At 33.7% G+C, this 23,870-nt stretch overlaps 1 protein-coding gene across 1 annotated transcript in view; it reads left to right on the top strand.

Moving 5' to 3' along the window:
• The window catches only part of LOC111138855 (erb-b2 receptor tyrosine kinase 4), a 785,765-nt gene that overhangs the window by 462,618 nt on the left and 299,277 nt on the right, over nucleotides 1-23,870 (top strand). The window contains exons 14-16 of the mRNA XM_022490816.1: nucleotides 1,253-1,346; nucleotides 7,316-7,470; nucleotides 14,322-14,366. Of these exons, the coding sequence (XP_022346524.1) occupies nucleotides 1,253-1,346; nucleotides 7,316-7,470; nucleotides 14,322-14,366 (294 nt within the window). The remainder of the gene's footprint in view (nucleotides 1-1,252; nucleotides 1,347-7,315; nucleotides 7,471-14,321; nucleotides 14,367-23,870) is intronic.

Here is a 23,870-nt window from a genome sequence, read left to right as displayed (position 1 = left end):
TCATTTATTAAGGCTTTAACCTACAGAAAAATAACCCACCTTTTAGATTTCTATCATTTATTAAGGCTTTACAATAACCAAATAGGATAATTCACTATGAAAATAAGTGAACACTTCACTCTAGGGACAAGTAAATTTAAATTTATCACCTAATTAATCTATAATTGTCATATATGCAATGCTTTAAGTTTAGAATGATAGCTCATGTTATACAGACACAAAATAATCAGAAGCTATAAATATTTAGTCAAGTTTTATTAATGACATAACTGGCATTCTAAAATTATCTTTACCCTGTGCTTCATCCTCTTATACATTATTGGGAATGAGGTATTTAAACATATTGTACGTAAGTGATACCCAATTATTGAAATGGAAATTTTACAGTAGATATCGATTAGAAAACTATTGATAACATTTAATATTCATATAGCCACAATATGTAAGGTTGTGGGAAGGGATAACCATCATCCTAGGTTTTAATTAGAGAGTTTTAGAATGTTATCATTTAGCTATTTTTTATTTTATACTGTATAGAATTACTTCAAGAAGATCTTAAACTGAAAAAGATGTTGTGATATTAGATCAATAATCTAAGAATATAAAATCTGCCATAAAAAGATATTTTCTCTAATTCTCCAAGGCAGCTATTTTAAAAGAAGAAAAGAAATCAAAGCATTTTTTGAAGTTTCACCAAAAATAAATTGAAGAGACCTGGGATTTGAAGGACAGGGATGGGGAATATCATGTAACTTAGCAACAAGAAAAATACAATAGTTCTTTCAGAGTTTAAAAAATAAAACTCAACCGAGAGTAAAATTTTATATAGAGACAAACAGGCACAGCTTTACTTTAAAAAAGGTAAAAATGATTCTGTTGTGTCATCAGAGGATTCATTCTTTTCTTTTCTTTTCTTTCTTTCTTTCTTTCTTTCTTTCTTTCTTTCTTTCTTTCTTTCTTTCTTTCTTTCTTAAGACTGCTAGGATATCTCTCGCAAGAGAGAGGTTTTCTGAATGAGTCTATCGTTGAACCCAGTGGAGGGCAAGGAGAGCCATCTGGCTGCAGTTTATCTTTTCTCCTAATGGAGAACTTATTCCTTAATGCACAGGGAAATGAGTCTGATGCTCCTGGCACATAGAGAAACAGACTCTAGAATGTACTCTGCCAATAGGGCTTTTAGCAGATGTTACTTCATTTGTTAAGTTGACAGCTGGTTTGCTTATACCGCCTCACGCAGCTGATGTTTTCACAGGGAATTTCGAGAGTTTGAGAATGGCTCCATCTGTGTGGAGTGTGACCCCCAGTGTGAGAAGATGGAAGACGGCCTCCTCACCTGCCATGGACCGGTAAGCTTGAAGACATCTGTGGTTGTGTTGGCTTTCTTAGCTTCATGTGTGCATGTTATGTCATGGCTTTATCATTTATCCATCCATTCAACAGGTGTTTATAGCATGCAAGGGGGAATCGTGTTTGGTATTCTTCCCTCAAGAGGCTTATAGTTTAGTAGTAGATATGAAATATTTACAAATTCAATTTCTTAAGTATTTATATCCTAGATAATGTATTTAAAAAGTGGATATGGATATGCCCTTGAAAATTGCAGTGTTGAAAAGAAAAGAGAACTTCATTAGTAATTAGATTAAACCAAAATAATTGATAAGATATAAATATGTTTAAATTGTTATAGGAACACAAGTGAGAGATAAATTAATCTGTCTTTGGGATAGAAAGTAGGGCATCAAGGAAAGCCATAGAGAAGTGATGTTTGAGCTATGCTGTGAAGAAGAAGAATCTGGAAAAAGGAAACATGCAAAGATATGCAAATGTAAAAATTCATGGTGTTTAAGGTAAACGATAACACATTCATATCTGTATTTAATTATTTAACTGTTATGGCATTGTGAAGGATTTTGTGAAGGACAGAAGTGAGAAGGCAAACATTTATAAACTAAAATCTTAAACAGTGTGATAATACTATAGCAGAGAGAAAAACAGAGCCATGAGAATGGAAGAGAGGCTGTGGGATCAGGAAAGTCTTAATGGATAAGTTGGCATTTACATGTTTGAAGTTAGCCATATAGAGAAAATGGTAATTCTTTTTTAGACCTCCCTTTGGTTCCCATCATTCAGGCTTTTTCCCAATAATGAAGTCAATATGACTTTGTCATTCCAAAGTGTCATATTCATCCTTCTTTAGACAAATTTCCAGTTTTTTATGTATTGACTCATTTCTCAGTAGATTATTTGGGGACCAACATTTGGGTGTAGCTAAGAGCTTAGCATTACTCCATAAGAGTTTATATGCAATTTATATCGTACTAATTTTTCTACCAGAGTGCTTATTTAGCACTTAATTAGCTTAGGAAAAAAAATATCATTGAGCCTCCAAACTTCCATTAGGCCCCAATGAGCTGTTCTGGAACTTCATCTAAAGAAGGATGTGGAAAACTTGGACAGTTCAGAGGACTACCACAAGGATGATTAAGCTTGGAAAATCAGACCTCTGAGAAAAAGAAGTGGTGTGATTTGGCCTGAAGAACCAAAGTCTAAAAGACAATTTTATATGTAAATGATCTCCAAGTAAGTATGCAAAGGGTGTATTCGGCTATTTTCTGTCCCCACTAAGGATGTTAATGGAAAGTACAATTAATCTGCAGCATGAGAAATGTGGATGCTGGAAAAAATGACATGAAACACAGGGAAGTAAAAATCTGAAATGGGTTGTGTTAAAGCAAATCAAGTGATCTATATAAGACTTCTTTAAACACTAACATATTTAGGTACCAAAGTCAAAGAATAGAAAGCACTGTATCTTTCAGAGAGACTGAGACTTTAGAAAATGTGCAATTATAATCACAAGGCAGACTGCAAAACCAGTCTTGTGCTTTTTCTATTCCTCATGTTGCCTCCTATGGTATAAATGATGCTGGTAAATACTTAATTTATTAATTTATTTAAATTTGTATGTTTTCACAGTGCATTTATTCATTCTTTTGTTACTCAAAAGATTGAGACAGTTTATAAACTATACATTAAAAACCCTAATAGTTAATGTTTTTTAATCAATTTTCAAAATTATTTGCTAACTAAGAAAGAATGGAGAAACAGATTTTTAATGAACACATTTTGATTTTTTAATGACAGCATTGTTGAGCCAACAATCTACCTAGAATTACCACCCAAGGTTAACATTGTCAATTAATATGTGTAGAGCTTCAGAAAGGCAATAAGTCAAAAGTAGGAAAGGTTTAGTAAACCCTAATCATTCATTTGTGGAAGATCAGAACACAGAATCAAGAAAGCCTATTTGTCACTAGATCAATAAACCTTGAAATGCTAAGCAGGTAAGAACACAATTTTAGGTTATGGTGTCTGAGAAACAGGCAGGACCGAGCTCAAACAGTAGCCCAAACTGCTTTCACTAGGAGGTTGCTTGGCTTTCAGTTTTTACAATTTATGTTAGGTTTTTGCCTATATCTGGGTTCCATACTGATTATCACAACTAGAGACACAAGTGCTTTTGTGTGCCATATAACAGGCATCTATCATTTGAGATACCTAAGAAGTTCTGGAAAGTTTTCTGTGAGGGTGAAAATGTGATGAGACAGGGGAAAAGTCATAAAGCTGGTTGGGATTTCCAATTCCAATTAGTATGTTGGACTCACACTTTCCTGAGCTGTCCATATTTCCCCAAGAATAATTGATACACATGCATATTTGTCAAATGCTGTTACATCTGAAGCATACTATCACTTTTTCCATTTAAAATATAAAGAAACTGAACCTATAATAATTAGAAAGTTACATCAAAAAGCCAACAATGTATATGCTGTGGAGCTGGGACTCAACTATAGAAGTGCCTCCAAATTTTACATTCTATTCATTTCACTTCCTCCCTCCTCTGCCCCCATAGGCAACAATTCTGTGAATAATAAGGATAATATGTTTTCTGGGAACATAACAGCCACATGTAAAATGGGATGGTATTATACTATTGCAGTGTGACTGAAATCTAGGATAATCTTGGGAGGGCTAGCTTTGAAAGAAAGCAAGCCCCTGATTTTATATCCTTGTATGCCTGTACTTGGTATTTTTATTTTATTTTATTTTACTTTATTATTTTACTATTTTATTTTATTTTTATTTTACAACTTTATCCTTTCTGCCTTACTTTCTCTACTCCTGTGTGTGTTCCTATCAAGAAAGATAAGAAAAGACATGTGAGGAGAAAGACAAGTAAGGAAAATCTGACAGAGTTTTAGAAGATGAGAACATAAGCCAAAGAGGCAGCATGCAAAAGAAGAGATTGAGGAAGAGAATGATAAAACCTGAAATAGTTGTTAAAGTCAAGTTAGTAAAGGTTGTGCTGCTATAACAAATAACCCCATATTACAGTAGGTTATAGGAACATGTTTAAATCTTTTTCATGTAAAGTGCACTACATATCGCCCTCCTCCTTGTGATGGTCTAGTGTTCTGAGATGCTTTTATATTTATGGGATTTCCATGTCTGCATAGGATCCCTGCATCATGGCAACAGGGAAAGAGAAGGCTGGAGAGGTTAGCCCTGGCAGTCTCATAAATCGCTTCTACATAATTTCATTGTCTAAAACAAGACATACCTCACTTCTGGTGGGAGAAGAATTTCAGTCTTCCATGTAGCTAGAAGTGGAAGAGAACTGAATCCTGTTGAATAGTAGCATTGTCTCTCACAGTAGTTACCAGAGAAAATCATCAATTGTCACTGAGGGAAAAAAAAAATGTAATATTTCTATCAAGATTTAGCTTATCCTTTAGCTTTCTGGGTACCTAAGTGAGTCCAAAGGTATCTTAAAATCAGAGATAAGGAACAATATTGCCTTCACCTCTGGTTTTTTATCATTGTATTTATCGGTTCATTCACTGAACTTAGGTTCTTAAAAGCTTTGGGAATATAATGATAGAAGAGTAAGCATTAGACACACATATTTCTTTAAATCTATTTATTATGGAAATGAGTTGGAGAATCGTTACATTTCATTTCTTTTGGGATTTATCAGGACATTTTTTAGTTATGTCAACTTAGAACATTAGGTTTTGTATCGTGATAATACAATCAAATAGTAAGAGATGCTTAAAAACAAGGGAACGTATAAAACATATTTTTGAAGTATACTTGAACATTAAATGTGATTTTAATTTTAGTTTCATAGTATTTTGTGTCTTCTGATTTTACCTGGATATTATTTTACATCAGAAAAATTTTATAGGAAAATAATTCCTAATTTCTAATTTTGACTATAACTGCCTAATTTACTCATAGTTGGTTTTTATTCTTGTATTCTGTAAGAAGACATCAGCATGTCCCTTGTATTGTACAATAAGTCATGCCACTGAGCATACTTGCACAGTAAATGACTTTGTATAGTAGATGGCATTACATGCCTAAGTACCCATGAGCAGGTGTTAAAATTGGAAGCATGTAAAGTGTTCTTTTTTGGTAGGAAATAAGAAGTTACCAATAGCAAACTCTTCAGGTTGAATGGGGATTAGGTTTCATAGGATAATTTTCTTTTAGCTCTAAGTCTCACATCAAAATAGTGAAATAGGTGCCTGATTGAACCTCACCAGTCCCAGAATTTCCTGAAACCTCCTCCTGATTATTTTTTCTTCTTTATGCCACTGTTCTTCATTAGCAACCTCAATCTTTAAATTTTAAAATATTATATTTATTTATTTCCTGATGTCTTGTATCACCAACTTGCAATGTCTGACTGCTTTTGGATTAACATTTGTAGAGAGACTCTTGTGAGTGGATGCTCCCTGCCTAAAACATAGCTCTGTGAAATATTTGGTTATTTGTTGACTCCCAAATTCACAATTTATAATTATAAACCTAATAAAATTAATTATCTCCCTCTGTACTTACCGTAACTTATTTATCTAAATTGTGTTTAATGTGAACTATCATAATTGTCTAGCAATATGGACATACAGCTTTTGGGGAAGAAGTTCCAGAAAGTAGTCAAAGAAAAGAGGACCCTAAGACAATATGATGTTTTAAAGGGAGAACCAAAAGTCAACTTTAAGTAGGTAATATCATTATTTAAGATAGCTAAATATATAAATATATTGGCATCTTTTTATAAAAGATTTTATTTATTTATTTGACAGAGACAGAGAGAGATCACAAGTAGGCAGAGAGGCAGGCAGAGAGAGAGGGGGAAGCAGGCTCCCCGCTGAGCAGAGAGCCCGATGTGGGGCTCGATCCCAGGACCCTGAGATCATGACCTGAGCCAAAGGCAGAGGCTTAACCCACTGAGCCATCCAGGTGCCCCTATATTGGCATCTTTTAAGAAAATAGTATTTTAAATCAAAATATTCTCAATTTTCTTTGATTTGGTGGTAGACTACTTAACATTTCTTGCATGCTTACTATCCTCAGCACCAAATCCAAATTCATGTTTTTAAAATTCTTTAATGTTTATTTCTTTTTATTTTTTTTTAATATTTTATTTATTTATTTGACAGACAGAGATCACAAGTAGGCAGAGAAGCAGGCAGAGAGAGAGAGGGAGAAGCAGGCTTCCTGCTAAGCAGAGAGCCTGATGCGGGGCTCAATCCTAGGACCCTGGGATCATGACCTGAGTTGAAGGCAGAGGCTTTAACCCACTGAGCCACCCAGGCACCCCATAAAATTATTTTATGTTTAATATGAGTTTTAAATTTTACTTTTTAAATAACATTTAAACATACTTGTATATTATTATTGCTTATTACCATTCTGCATATTAGAAAATAATTGTATATTATCAACATAAATATACAAAGTAGTTAGTTCTATTTAAATTTATTATGCTCTTATTTTTATCACCTTTATTATTGGATAAGTTTCTCCAGATAATTTTCTTTGGCATGCACCTACTTCATTATTTTGGGCTTTTGATATTTGTTCATCAGAATGTGTCTTTATTGTGTTCTCAGTATTGAACTGTGATTTACTAAAATCCCTATAAATAGACATGTGAGTTTTAGCATTATCACAAGCTGATTTGAGATGAAATTTATTTGCCTGAACTAATTACTAATAATTCAATCACAGTACATTTTAAAATTCGTTGTTTGAATAATCATAGACAACCAAAGGAAAGTTTACATCTCACTTTTACTTTGAAACGCTGCAATAGTGACATCCCCATTTGTAGTTTCGGAAACGCTCTCCGGTTCCGTAGGGGAAGATTGACCACTCACTGAAGTCTCAGGAACTAAACCACGTGAACACTAGAGGAAACAAGATCCATTTTTCTTCCTCCATTGTTTTGTTTTTCACACTTCAGGGACCTGACAACTGCACAAAGTGCTCCCATTTTAAGGATGGCCCGAACTGTGTGGAAAAATGTCCAGATGGTTTACAGGGGACAAACAGTTTCATTTTCAAGTATGCTGATCAGGATCGGGAGTGTCACCCATGTCATCCAAACTGCACCCAAGGGTAAGCATCCTTGCTGGCCAAGGACTTCATCACACAGTATCTTTATCCTTGACATAGTCTACTAAATATATACTATTTCCTTATATAACTCTATTCATCTATATGTTAATATGTTTTATGATAATATGTAAATATGATTTAAAGAGGAATACCTTCTAAGAAAATGGTTTATGCAATCAAATGTATACCCTTTCAGATATTTCTTTTAAACACTTAGCTAAATGCATTTTGTTGACACCTTTATGCAGCTGATGGCAAGTATACTTTGCATGGAATGTGGAAATTCTTCCAAATTTTACTTGATTTTGAAGATATCTTAGAAAAGACAAGATAGTCATCAGACTTTTGAGATTTGTGCTTCATATATCTTTAGCAGAAACTTCCTGTTTATCTTTCTTTGTTCTTATAACCAGCTGAAGGTGAGGATAGCTCTCTTTGCTAAATACTGCCTTGAATTACTCCTTCAACAAAATATATGCAAAATAATGATAACAGGATAAAAAAGGTGTATGTGCGTGGGGAGAACTTAGTGATATGTGTATCAATAAAATCACAAATACATTTTGGGAAAGTAATTTTATGGCAGGTTAACCTATAATTTAGAATTTCTTTGACGTTATAGGACAACTCAAAGATGGGTACATAGTTTTCTATTGTTTCAAAAGGATGCATTATAAAATGAATAATAATTAGGTTACCTTTGATACTGATAGCAGTTGAAAAACAAAGACATATTACAGAAAGAAGAAAAGCACTGAACTGAAAGAAATAATGTGACTCATCTAACATATTCCAACACCTAATTTTTTAAAAGACAACAAATCTATTTTAGTAAGGGCTTTTCTTTTTCTTTCCTCCAGAACGTGACTAATTTCAGACTTGAGGACAATTTAACATACTCTATTCTTCTGTCCATAAATCCTCTTCTCCCTTATAAGTGCCCACACACAAGTGCACACACCCACATACAGATACAGACACTGGTTGTTGAGAATCATCTCGGGTACTTTATATCTGGCAGCAAAGTATGAGATTCCATAAAGAGATTTTCTGCCAGATTAAGAGCTAGCTGCTAGGGGATATTGAAGAAGTTAAGAAAGCAACATCATTTTCTGCCAAGAGGACATCAATTTGCAGATGCTGCTACAATTTCCTACAGGTCAAGAAATCAGCTTACGTCACTCTGTGAAGTGGCAGGTCCTCAAAAGGTAAAGTAATATTCTGTCATTCAAATTCAAATGCAGCTTGGAAGAGCTAATGCCAGCTCATTGGTTTACACCTACGCGCATCGACTGAGCATACTGAAATAGTCACATAGACACTTTGCTTCAGGGAAACTAGAAGGAATAAACTTCTCCCCTTGCGAGTTTTTGGTACACTTGGGTTAAGAGTATTTCATGAAGAAACAACTGGCACCCCTGGAGCAGAAGAGTCAGCAACAGAAAGAGAAAACTTTGCCTGTTAAAATAATCATCCACAGGAGGGTTTTATTGTTTTGCAGCTAAAATTAAACCAGTAAATTATTCAATATAATGTTGATGTCAACAGCTGTTGCCATTCAAAATGAGACCTTTTGCTATTTTTGCAAATCTAATTACAAGGAAGCCATTAGGGAAATGAAAGTGAGATCACAGAGCCATAGTCTGGGTGTATGGCTGGTGTGTCTTCCTCTCAGCCCTTTTAAATCATGATTATGTAATAAAAGAACATATATATAGTGGGGGAATGTAGAAGTCGGGACAATGAAGAGATCAATTTACCACAGCAACAAAAACCAAATGTCAGCTAAAAAGGGAGGATGAAGGTATAAAGGGAACAAATCCAACCAGATCATTTAGGAACTCCAAAATGTCTTTGAATCAACTGTTGTAGAATGATGGTGAAACAGAATTTGAATGTTGTATTCCCTGGTATCTTCCAAGGTAAATGGATTCTGGGATGACTGATTTAGCCCTGAAAATTCTTGTATTTGTTTTCATTTAGCCTCCTGCCATCCTTTTCCTAATATCCTCCATATTGTCCAAGTTCACTCACTTCATGAAAGTTTTGTGGTCCCAACCTCAGAAATCCTAAATTCCTGAATCCCACTCTACACTACTGCTGTCCACCACTGTGCCTTGAGATCCTTTAGTGAAGCAATGAGGTGCTCTGTGAAAATAGTCCCTTCTCTTCAAATTGCATGTAGAGATAAGATCTTTCCCTAGAAAGATCAAAGGGACAATGAAGATGATGTAACAAATGACTATTTTTAATCCTAAACATATGTACTAATTGACCTATGGATGAGTGTGAGCTCACCATGCCAATTTTGGAAAACAGATTTTCTTTTATATGTCGATATTATGTCAGCTGGATAATTCAAGAACGATGTTAATGGAAATAGTCTCTTAAGTCACATTTTTTTTAAGAAGGAAAGTTCTTACTTTGAATACTGTTCAATGATTTTCTGAAAATAAAATTATGTGTGTAATACCTTAAAAGCACTTTTATTACTCTGAAAGTACATTAAATATATTGGCTCTAATAAGTGCTTTAGTTACTTTAAAATAGGTTATCCATTTCTTACCTATCAGGAGATTCTCATTAATATCACTAAAGAGGTGGTGGTCAGGGGGTGGGGAGTCAGCTAACAATGTCTCTTCCCTTCCTTAACTAGAGGACTTTTATTTTGGCAGCCTTTTCTGATTTCATTCTTCAGCTTGGTTATATTGAACACCTCTTGTGTATGAGATATAGTGATAGCTAAGTTCAGAAATGAGTAAGACACAGCTCTTGACCACTAGTGAGTCATGGTTCAGTGAGTTTTCTATCTTACAATTCGTATCTTAACATCGGACACACTTCCCCATATTTTAAAATGATGAGCAAGCATTTAAAACTTAAGAATGACCTTCATATTTGAAATTAGCAAGATAGAAATTTTTAAAAAAGACTTGTGAACTAAATTTAGTAGGTAATTTAATTTCTATAATGGCAATTGCTACATTTTCTACACTAACATCATTGAGTCTGTGGTAAATACCAATTTAACTTTGGTTTTGGACTGGGAAATTTATTTTTCATTAGGTATCTTTGAAAATTTGCATTGAATATGTTTCTTAATATTAGAATCATGGTTTCATATTATTAAATTCCTTATATGCCTTAATCTTTCTTATCAACCCTTTTTATATTTTTAATTCATATACTGAAAAATTTTCACTAATAGAAGGAAAGAAGAGTGAAATTTTTGTCTAAACTCTTTTAATTGAAATTTTAAAATATTCCTCCATTACAAAATTTTAAAATATTCCTCCATTTCAAAATTCCAAAGAAATAAGATTTTGTTAAAATATCTCAACTATGTTAGATATATGAGTACATCAAAGCACTTATAAATCAGTAAATAATGGCAAATGTTCAACACATCTTGGTGTTCAGAATTCCAGATATTTTTACTGACATGTTACGGTTTCTGATTTTCCTGTAAAGTTTTTACTTTGTACCACTGATTTTGTAGAGTGTTGCATATTCCTTATCCTTTTTTGATCTCATATTTCGGATTTCGACTCTTCAAAAGTTTAATGTTTACATTATTCTGTGATCTTGCTGAATCAATATAAATTGCAAGTGATAGTTAATAAAGCTCTAAATAAAGTCAAAATAGTTGAAATAGAGTACACATCTTTAAATAGATACTTGTATTTAGAAAAGATGGGGCCGCTTCAGCCTTACCCTTATTCTTTGTCTTCCATTTTTTCTTTCATCTTCAGCTTGTAAATATGTTTAAATCTCAAATATCCTACACAATCCACTCAACGAACTTTCCTGACCCTACATCCTGCCCCCCCTCAGTACTCACCTCCCTTTTTCCTTGCCTCTATTCTCTTTTGTCCAATTTGTTTCTTGACTCACAGGAGCCGGAATTCTGGTGACCTCAACAATGACAACTAAAATGTTCTCAGTGGTTCTTATTTGATGAGACCTCTCTTTGCATTTGACGTTGACAATTACCCCATTTTCTGAAGTCTCTCATGATTTGGCTCCCACAATGCTGCAATCATCTGATTTCATACTCAATTATTTTCTCATGCTTTTGGCATAGGAGGTTATCTTAGGTCACTTATTGGTTATTGGAGTTCCTTGGGTTTCAGTCTCAGGCTCCTCTTTCCTCACTTTATAGATCTTTCTTCAGCTATCTTTATCACCATTGATCATTGCCCCACCACCACAGACCCCTTTTTCCAGTTGGCAAGGAACATTTTCTTACCCAAAGGCAGGACAACCACACTAGATACATAAAACTGAAATTATCAACCCCTCTTCCTCCAACACACACGTGCGCGCGTGCACACACACACACACACACACACACACACACAGAAAGTTGTTCCTCCTCTTGGCTTCTCTCTCTGATGGTATTACTACTCTCATAGATGAACATTTGAGTCATGTTTAATTCCTCTGACTCTTCCTCTTCTAACATCAGATCAGCCATCAGCTTCTCTTTTTCCCTCTATACTTTTCAAGGTTATTTCTTGAATCTGCCCCCCCACCTCTGTCCTAGTTGCCATTTCCCAAGTTTAATCCTGATCCCACCTGACTAGCCTTCACAGGGCAGAGGTCCATGTAAAACACAAGTGCAGTAAATCCATTACTTCTTTAAAACCCTGCAGCGGTTCTCCATTAAGTTTGCCCCTAAAGCAAATAGCCTTCAAATTCTGACTCCGGTCTAATGATCTCGCTTCTTTTACCTCTCCCTGTTGCCTCATGTTTTGCTCCCTGACTATTCAGAATTATGAGCACTCTACATTGCCTCAGATATATGCTTTTATTCCTGCTGTTCCTTACCCCTTAGAAATCACTTCTATTCTAACTCTGGTTCTCGGCACCCTGAACTTCAGCATCCTGTCTTCTCCATGAGGATTACCACGAATTTCTGAAGCCAAGCATCCCTCTGCTATGCTCCCTTAAGCCACTCTTTCATGTCTCTTATTAAATTTATCACATTATATAATATACATCTGGTTATGCATCTGTCTCCTTCATTAAATTGTGAGCTCATTAAGAGCAGGAAAACTGTCTAATTCATCTTTTTTTTTTTTCCCCTCCAGCTCCTAGAAGAGTAGCAACACTTAGTAGGCATGCAAACAGTTATTTTTTTTTAATGGATGAATAAAGATCTTTCATTATTCACACTTTCCCCTCAAGTTGAATTTCACTTTCAAATATTTTATCTTTCAAAGTTTATTATAAACACACAGACTGTAAACTAATAGCTTTTCAGTGTATATCTACTTGGAAATAAGAAGTAGACTAATAATATTACAAAATGGCAATACTGTATAAAAAAGCATTTTGAAGAAGATATAATTGGGACCTAGAAAAAATAATTTCTTCAGAATAAAATAAATAGGAAACAATATAAGACAATTTGGAAATATTTTTAGTAGTTACTTTTTCCATTTTAAAAATGGTTTCGGTTATGGATTATAATATTAATTCAATGCTATGTGCTATAAATTTTTATTTTTATTTCCCACTTGCTTTTTTAAAATACTTTTTTCATGGTGTGTTCTCTATATTTCTGTATATTGAATTTTTTTTCTGGAGAGTTCAAAACCCATCCTCAAAAAGAAAACATCTTCCTACCTAGTACTGATGTTATAGCAGATCTTCGTGAAGCAAGGAAACAGTGACTTAATTATTATTATACATAGTTATATTAGCTCACCAATGTTAAGAGTTATCTAAAGATATAATGGGCAGTCTGGCCTTATACACAAGCATCTTATTATTTCATTATATGGTGATTTTAACTTCAGCTTCTTTTTCAGTTTTAGAATTAGAGTTTGGGAAAAAATTGTGATCAGCAGAATGAGACAGTTCTGTAAATCATAGTTGTAGAGGGAATCTTGATAATGCACTGGAGCTACATGTATTTGATGAGAGAGAAGGGAAAGAAATCCAATTTAAGTCCATTGGAAGATGGGAGAAGCAATATTTCCATAATACTTCAAAATGCAATTCTAGGGACTATACATTAGGATTTTGTGTACTTTTATGATTCCACTAAATGTTGATCTCAGTAAATTCTTTACTGACCTGGTTCTTAGTGTATTCATTTCCTTAGAGACTATTTATTTATTTGTTATTGTTTCAGTTAAATATGATGGCAGTTTAAAAACCCATTTCTGTTTGTCTGCTCTTTTAAAAGAGAGTGTCAAGATAAACTGGAATGTGGTGAAACCAGTTAATTTGCTTTTTAAATGAATACATGTTTACAGATAAATATGTTTTAAAAACAGTCACAACCAAGGAATGGAATAATGTGATTATGTAAAGTATCCATAAGAATAGCATTAAAACATGTTAACTCATTTTCTGCCGTAATCAATCTTTAATGAGCATTAACATCAGGTTATTATATTATACTGAATAGCTCGTTTCCTTTTATATTGATTTTAGTTTTACTTAAGCTTAAGTCCTTTTAAGAAGAAGCTGTATACATGAAACCAGTTATAGCTTTTGAAATATCAAGTTATTTAGCAAGACATATACTCATGAATGATGCAAATGAATTAAAGGTATTAGAAGTGAGTTATATGGGTTTGGAAGTTATCCACAGAAACAGGGTACAATTTTCTTTACTGTGGACATGTTTCTTTGCATTCCATTAGGTGGTATTGGCAACTTACTTCTCTGTATCCATCAAGCAATAATCTTCTCACTGGCTTTAAATTCAGAGTGTTCCAAAATTGTCTAAAAACCATTATTAAGAATTTGAAACAATTAGGTTTATCTTAGTGATTCTTTTTTAAAAATGACTAATTTTTCTTTCCTTGTATTTTTTAAATTTGGATCTTCTGCAGGTGCATAGGCTCAAGTATTGAAGACTGCATCGGCCTGATGGATAGGTACTTGGTGTGCTTGCTTCCCATGTTCTTCCTCCAAGGCTCCTTGTGTGAGCACTGGTGCATGTGTGTGCATGCTACTGTGAATGGAGAATGATGTTTTCTGTTCTGTAATTGCCTGCAGGTGTAGCGGTCCCACTAGTCATGACTGCATTTATTATCCTTGGACGGGCCATTCCACTTTACCACAACATGCTAGGTAACATCCACCATGTTTCCATTTTGTCACTCCAATCCTTTCCAAATTATCATGGATAAAAAATACTAACCGGTTGGGTGAAATTTATAATATGTTAAATTAGGGAGTTATGAAATAAGCATATACAATGCTACTTTTCAAACCACATTCCTTAACCCTCTTTTCTTTATTTGTTATACTTTTAGAATCCAAATCAGTAGTGTCTTTGAATTTTAACTTTATACAATTTAAATAGGATTTTGATTTACTAATCTAGAATTTTAATAGAACATTTCTTATTAATTTTGTGATTACTGCAAAAAGAAATATTTTTAAGAGAGGAATTTGTGAAAGTTGATCTATTTTTGTAAGCTGTTTCTTGTTTGATTTGATTCATTTTCTGATTTTATATTATTTTGAGCTGGTTGGTATATTCTCTAGGCGTCAGAATTACCATAGACTAAAGGCACTATAGGAAATACTTTGTGCAGTTGAAAGTACAATTTGGAATTAAGAAAAAACAAAATCTATCACTCAGATTCATAAAAAACCTATGCATGAATGTTTATACCGTCTTCATTCAAAATCACCAAACCTAGAAACTATCCAATGTTCTTCGATTGTGATATAGCCAAAGCTATATCACATATAGCCAAAGCTATAATGCTATTCAGCAATAGAAAGAAAGAAACCAATGACATATGCAAAACATGAATGGATCTCAAATGCATTATGCTAAGTAAAAGAAACTGACTTGAAGGAATACATACCATATGATTCCATTTGTATAGCATTCTGAAAAAGGCAAAACTGTAGAAACAGGAAATTGGTCAGTGTTGCCAGTGGCAGTGTTGCAATGGACATGAGGGAATTTGGGGCACTGATGGAATTATTCTATATCTTGACAGTGGTGATGGGTACACAAATGTATGTGCTTGTCAAGTATCATGGTTCAGTACATTAAAAGGATGAATTTTGGTGTCTATGATTTATATCTCAATAAATATGACTTTTAAAACATATTTAGAAAAAGAGTAACTTTACAATGTTATGTAGAAATATTGTTTGCTTTCCTTTTCTTTAAGACTATTTATTTATTTGGGGCACCTGGGTGGCTCAGTGGGTTAAGCCTCTGTCTTCGGCTCAGGTCATGATCCCAGGGTCCTGGGATCAAGCCCCACATCGGGCTCTCTGCTCTCCAGGGAGCCTGCTTCCCTCTCTCTCTCTCTGCCTGCCTCTCTGCCTACTTGTGATCTCTGCCAAATAAATAAACAAAATCTTAAAAAAAAGAAAAAGACTATATATTTGAGAGAGAAAATGCATGCGCACGAACTTAAGTAGGGGAGGAGTAGAGGTAGAGGGAAAGAGAGAATCTCAAGCAAACTTCCTATTAAGGATGAAGCCCAATGCAGGGCTAAATCTCATAATCCTGAGATCATGACCTGAGCAGAAGGCAGATGTTTAACTGACTGAACCAACCAGGTGCTCCTTGTTTACTTTCTTTATGAAGCAAATTAGTCCTATCTTTTGGAAAAGAGAAAGTAGTGCTAAATTACAAATAGCAGAATGACAGCTTGGGATAAAGTATTCCTTTTTGATGTAATTTTTTAATTCAAATTTAACATATATAGTGTAAAAGGACACAAAATAAAGGTATAAAACTCAGTGAATTTCTCTACATGACACATTTATGTAACCATCAGCCAGATCAAGAAACAGAATAGCACCAGAGACAGAAACACTCTCGTGCCCCATTCCAAGGGTAACTATTGTCCTGAATGCTAACACCAATTTGCCTGTTTTTGTACTTCATGTAAATTGAATCATACATGTCTATTCTTTGTATCTGGCCTCTTTTGCTAAACATTGTAATTATGAGGTTCATCTGTGTCATTAAATTTAGTCACATTTTTTCATTTATATGATATTTAGCCTTTAAAAATTTTTAGAATAATCAAATAAGTGATATGTCTTATTAACAGGTCGTTTAAATTCTTTTTCAAAAGGGTGCTGTAGACATAAATGATTTATACAACAGTGGCACTTTGGCATTTGGGATCAACTCAGACTAGTTAATACAGTTATTTAGAGCAAGATTTAAAATTATGGAAAAAATTGGCTAAAGAGAGAGAAAGAGAAAGAGTGCCTAAGGCCCAAAGTTCAGTTTTATAAACCAAGATACATTTTAGATTGTTCCTGTATTTATAAAATAATTTTCCTCCCTGAGACTTTGGTGAAGTCACTGTAATATCATTTTGAAGAGTGTTTCCACATTTGATTTAATGACTTTCTTATAATTATTCCAGCCAACTAAGGAGAGGCATTATAACGTGGTGATTGAGTGGTGATTAATCTTTGGAATCAGCTTTTCTAGGTCCAAAGCAAGGTTCTATCATTTTTAGATATTTAACCTTGGGTAAGTGCCTTCAATTATCTGAGACTTACTTTCTTCATATATAAAATAGGAATCTTAATATAGTTTATAAATTGGTTGTGAGGATTGGTTGAGTCCACAGAATAGTGTCTTCCCCAGATAAATCACAGTAAATGTGGTTTATTATTTTGCTATAGAACAAAGATTTTAAATGTTGGGGATGGGGGAACATAACTCCTAGAGGGAAGGGAAAAATCTCTCAGTCACTCTACCCCTTATGGCGGGTCCCTTGATGGAAGGAAGGATATTTCTTTCTTCATCTTAAGAATCACTGCCCTAAGGAGGGCCACTGGTTTGGACGGCAGCGTGTCATAGGTAGAGACATATGCAGAGACAGAGAAAGGGTTAAAACCATAGTAGTAGATCACTAGTGGTTTTCAATGCTCAAAATCATAGTGTATCTTATTATACATTTAATATTTTCAACACTTAAACAAAAGTAGCTTGGGAATTTTCAATCCTATCTTGCCTAGGTTCTTAGGCCATTTCCTATAGTCTCAGATTAACACCTAATTCAGATTAGCTTTGTCACAATTTGGTAACCACGTCTGGTAACAGAGTATAGATAATATAATTCAACCCATCACTCGTAGGAAATTTCACCTGTAGTCCTTTGTACAGGTAAAGAGCAGAAGTTTTTGAATTTGAAGGACTGGGTTCAGGTATTTCCACTACCATATTTCTTATCTGTATAATGGGGATGATAATGGTAATTTTTAAAATGGAAAGTCTTATACCTCATATGATTGGTATGAGGATTAAATGTACAGGAGCTCTTATCTAAATATGCGTTCATTGGTGGTAGTCACGTGTCTAGTTGAAATATTGGGAATGTAATCTTTTTGGAAGTCTCATGAGGTTATGTTCTACTGGTATTTTATTATCAGTAGGGCATAAATCCAGTAGTTCAGTAACTAAAAAATTGACATATCAAAATTTCTCAGCTTTTAAGCATTTAAATTTTGTATCACACTTCTAAGTATAATGATTTCAAAAAAATTGGTAACAGGGAGCTAATTGTTCTTTTAGAAACTCTGGATATCTTTACTTAATAATTCTTTTGAACTTAAATTTAAAGCAGTGTGACTCTCCTTCAGTTGTGTTGACTTGTCAGAATTAGTTGACTTATCACAGTCTGTTTATAAGGCAATTTGGAATTGACATGAAATACTTAACTTGGACACCTTGGAAAAGTGATTATGAGCACAGAGTATTTTGTCATGGATTGGATGAGAAATGTAAGTAACAAGTAACTTTATTTTTGCATTCTTATTATTGCAATAAATGCTTAGCTCTCTGAAAGGTACACATTGAATTGAAAGCAGGGGACCAGTCTAGTAATATTTCAGTTCATTTTCCATTTTTAACTTCTGTGATAGTTTTTTTAAGCTTCTGTCTTAATTGATTAAAGTAAATCTTACATAATAGGGGGATAAAACACATGAGCGACAATAACTATTTTAAGTTTCCTGAACCATGTTTTAACTGGGAGATTACCCAAATGCCTAGTTTTCTTTTAGTCACAGAAAATTGCATCGAGCATGGCAATGTGGCTATTTCAAAATATTTAGAATTCTTACTCCCTGCTGCCCCATTATGTTGTATTCTCTTTCCTAAACCAGCAGCAAAAAAGATTGAAGATTTAAATGAAAACAGGTGAAATGTTTCCAATCTTGATAGACTTTCATTTTCTAAGCAGTGTTATTCTTTCCCAAGCCTGCAATTTGTGAATTGGTTTTCCACACTCCGTTTACCTAACAGGCTGTTGCTGGAATTTCTTCCAGGAAGATTGCATAGGATGGGAATTTTTTTTTTCCTGTTGTCTCCTAGAATATGAAAATAATACTTGAATTTCCAAACTTCTCCATACTCTTCTTATCTGAATTAAATGCCTTAAAAATAGCATTTACCTTTGCTGTTCTCCCTTTTCTGTCAAGAATCTTATGAAGAAATATGTTCAGCAAGTATTAATTTATTATTCTTTTTATGGTATTTATTTGAGCTTTCACACAAGCTATTTTCATATAGATTGCGATAGAATAAAGTGTCCAATTCTATTCTATTTTAGTTTCTTTGTCAAATATATATCGAAAGCTTTTTTATAATCTTAGTCTCTCCTCCATCAGGGCCCACATTTGTCCATCTCAATAAGCAAAACATTTCTTTATATTAGTTAGCAATCCAAAATCTAAACTAGTAATTCTTTTTTGAATTTGTGACAGAAATTATGAAAACTACTGGCTAACTGTTCAAAAATTTTTATCTGGCTATTTGCTCCAATTCAATTATTCTAGATGCTTTACAATATGAAATAAGGTAACTGAAATCAGTTTAATTCTTTAAATCTCATATAGGCAGATATTTGAAACGTTTTATATTCCTGTCACATTTTAATGCCCATATCACACTTTTATTTTATGGTATAGTGGTTATTACCTAAGAGGTCACATAACAGTTTATCCTTTAGCAGTGTGACCCATGTGTGATATATGAGAGAGATGATGTGATATTCTTGGTACCACTTTCACAAATGGAACAATCTTTTTTCTTTGTTTGTTTTGCCCTCAAGGAACTTAGTTCATAACTTACGTCCATATCAAATGGTCAAAACAGCCCATAGATGGTTTCCTTAGATGAGTGGCAGTTGTGTTATGATCCTTAAGTCCAATAAATAAAAGTACTCAGGCTTTTTATTATAAGTCTATCCTCAGTCCCCCACATTCTGTGTATTAAATTTACTTTTGAATTTAAGAGAGTTCAAAGAGGTGAAGGAGAGTGTGTGAGTTTTTTCTTTTCCAGCTGATTTGTGTCCCACAGTTTCCAATACATATAAAACACCAAAAATTATCAAAGTATTTCAAGACAAGAGCAAAACTGCTCAATAGTTGTTAATTACTGTTCGTACAGTTGCACGTGGTTGCTTTAAATAAAACTGTTTAGTAGCATAAGGTTGCATCAGTGACTTTGTTTCGATATCAAAACGTTCACACATTGTTACCAAAGCTTTTACGGATCCTAGAAACATTAATATACTCAAACCTACCAACTGTAAAATGTGACCAGAAAGAGTCACAATTAAGGTTGAAAGTCAAAAGAGACTTTTAAGAGCATTGACTTTAGGATTGTAATAAAAATATCTAAACATAACATTATTGAACTGTAAGATGTTGATTACACTAGTTAAGGGTCAGATAAAAAATTCAGTGGGTTGAGTGATCCATTATGAATACTTTTTTCACTCTTTCCTATAAGCATCTTTCTATGGTGTAGAAATTATAATATTTTATAATTATTAATTGCTGATTTGTAAAGATATTAGGACTGCTTATACTCTATGATCTCAAAGCATCTTAAGCTTCATTGAATTCGTTACTGACTATCCAGTAGTTTCATTTTTTTATTAAAAATGAAAGCAAATGAGTGGAATATGTTCCTGAAGCCTCTGCCCCTTTCTTTAGACAAATATTTATAGTTTTAAAAGTATTTCACAGGTGCTATTCCAAGATATGACCCTGGCATTATTTTCTTATAAAATACAATTTAGGGGTGGAAGTATATTATCAGTATTACTCAGGACTTTAATGTGGGATTTTAGTAGACAGGAAGTGTTAAATTCTATCTCATAACACTTCTAACAAAAACCTTCTCAACTAAGAGCCATCTAAATTGCATCCAACTAAAAATACAAACCCCTTGCAAACATTTCTGTAGATAGTACATTTAGAGATGTTTTGACATATGCAGAGGAAGTGAAAAAAGTAGCAGTTATGGCAAAATGAACAATATAATTCACAATAAAGAGGAGAAAGTACTTCATTCTTTCAAAGAACTAAGACTAAATATATTAAACAAGTTTTATATATCTATATTTATAACCATATCTATCTATCAATATGAACTTCTAGAATCTTCTTCTCTCGAACTATCTTCCTTCCATTGCAGCTTTTACATCTATCTTTAGGACTGATCCGTTCCCCATGGCCCTGGCACTCCATGCACACAGACTGAATTTGCTGAACCATTCCAGGTCCTATCTGATGAATTCTTATTTGCATTCCAGTACCTCGGCAATTGGGACAACACTCAACTGCTCCTTTCTTACCACCTCGGCCTTCACATTTATCGCAAATCACATTCTTTTGCAGAGCTAGTTTTCTTGTTGCACCATTATATAAATCTTCTAAGGTATCTATCACCTATCTTTGTAAAAAATGGCATCTGACTTGGCCCCCTACTAACATCTCACACAAAAATTATCAGTAAATTACTGAAAGTCGTAAGGTAATGCCTTCCCATCTATAAAGCCAAATACTATTGATTGACTGGATTTGGAATTATATTGTGCAGATTCTCTTAAAATTGTACTTTGTAACCAATATTTCTATTAAAATATTGTTTCAATTTTTGTGTCAAAAGAACAACACTTAAGCAGAAAGATTTTTTTAAGTGTAAGTCAAAGTTTCTATTTTAATACCTACCATGTATATATCCAGAAAAGAATCAAAATTATCCCTCATATAACTTAGGTATACATTGTATTAGACCCTAAGTATCTTTTTTTTTTCATATTTCCTATTTAACTAAAGGAATCTAATTAACTGGGACCCCCTTCTGTGATGTGGTCACATAAAATGATGGGTAGATATTAACTTAAATTGCTCTCTTTGTGCTTTTTTCTTATTACCTCAACACATTCCCTACCTAATCATTCTTTCATAAACATACAATTATTTTTCCATACTATGTTGTAGGCAGGAGCTAATTAACAGAGAGCTCTTTGATTTACCAACGGAATTCCTCACAGTGATTTCATTCTCCTCTACCATCCTCCCTCAAATGCAAAGTGATACAATTTCACAGTAACTCAGTACTAAAGAATGAATGATAAGGAAAGGGAAACCCACCTCTAATAAACTTCTGAATGCTTGTAGCCATTGCAATTTTTATGGCATTCTGTTCGATTGCCCAGAGTAAAGCATTCCATATGCTTGAGTCATTTATGGAATAATTATAGTTGCTTTTAGTAGAGTAAAAATAAAACAGCAATAACAAAAACCTCTTACCATAAAAAGTTTACTTGTTGAAGTGAAAAAGAATTTTTTTTCAATGAACAAAGAAAATTTTTTTTCCAAAGCATCTTCATTCTTGAACCTCTATATTCCACATACCAAAGTTTAAGTCCCAATTTCAAATCCCAGAGTGGATAACACCATTGTCCTATGCACCAAGATAGAAAGGACCAATGGGAAAACCAAAGCGCCAAATCAAACCAAACCAAAACCAATTCTTGTTATTTTTCCCAGAATAGTGTTCCTTTTTCTAAAATCTTCTCAGATTTAGAGCTTATTTTTGCCATTCTTTAAAAGAAAAAAATCCTAATTTGTATCTATTAGGTGTGCTACATTATCACATCTATTTTCATGATAAGCATATAAAAATAATTATTACCATTATCATTTTACAAATGAAGAAACAGGTTCAGAGTAATTAAGCAATTTACCAAAAATCACTTAGTTAGTAATGTCAGGTCAAAAATTTGAGCTTCAGTGTGTCTGATTGATTCTTAGAACCACATTTCTTTCTTTCTACTAGGCTGGTTCCCAAATGGAAGAACAGTTAACAGCTATTCCTATGATGAAGATGATTGAATATCTTATAGCCTACTTAAATAATTTTACTCATTATCTTTCTTTTAGTCCCAACTTTTACCCATTAGGCCTTCCTCCAATGTACAGGATTTTATATTGCTTGTCCTCACAGAGCATATTTTAGTTTAATACATCTGGCATTGCTTGGTCGTGATAGTGCAGTGCTTCCCATGACCTAAGGATATAAGCCTGTTTAATGGTAACATAATGTAAATATATATTTTAATACAGCACTGACCAATCTAAGAAATTTATGAATAAATATAGGCTCAGTTTTTAGAAATATTTTCTAAAGTGACAGTAACTTGTAATTCTGGAGAGATTTGTTAAAACTACTGTGGTTCCATATGATAACTACTTCCATCAGACCTGACACTAATTCCATAATGCTGTTGCCCCCAGACTCACCTACTAAAGGTGGAAATAAGAATCAAAATTTTATTGACACTCAGCAATAAAATAACAGATAATAGAGTGGTGGGCTTTATCAGGCTTTACTTTTAGATATTCCTCCCTAGTTCATACCATAGGATGTGTGGGATGGGGGAAGGTTGATTGGGAGTAGCAATGAGATCAGATGATAGAGTATGAATCCTAGATTGTGTATCACTTGGTTCTGTTTAACAAGGTGGCAAATGATTTCTGCTAAAATTTTTCCCACTGTTGATACAATCAAACATATCATATTTACTTGTTTTTTAAAAAGATAAAACAAAGAAGAAACCCCACTCTTACCTATATGCTACTCAACAGAAACCAACCAATAAACATTCATTGTATTTACTGTATGTTAATAACTAAGGAGAGAATGGAGAGAAAATTAACATAATCCCTAATATCATGAAATTTGCAGTAGAGAAGAGAAAAAAATAGTTTATAATTATATATTTACTATGAAGAAAATTGTAAATGGATTGGATTGTATGGTTGTGGTAAGGAAAAGAAAAATATAAACAATGACCCTTGGGTTTTTGACTTGAGTAACTGGGTGAAAGGCGATGTCATAAACTAAAATGAAGACTCAGAAGGAAGTGGAAAAACACTTTATGAGGAAAATGAAAGATTATGTTGGGGTCATAATAAGCTTGAGATGTTTATTTGATATCTGAGTGAGAATTTCGCCTGGGCATATAATTACAATACTCTGCAGTTCAAGAGTGGGGTCAGAGTCATCAGCCATATTTAAATCCATAACATTGGGTGAAATTCCACAAGCACAAAGTATACACATATACTGAGATATGTGT

The sequence above is a fragment of the Enhydra lutris genome, unplaced genomic scaffold (genome assembly GCF_002288905.1).
Source record: "Enhydra lutris kenyoni isolate GAN:26980312 unplaced genomic scaffold, ASM228890v2 scaffoldscaffold1, whole genome shotgun sequence".
Classification (NCBI taxonomy): domain Eukaryota; kingdom Metazoa; phylum Chordata; class Mammalia; order Carnivora; family Mustelidae; genus Enhydra; species Enhydra lutris.
The sequence above is the reverse complement of the archived record's forward strand: the minus strand, read 5'-3'. Positions and strand labels throughout refer to the sequence as shown.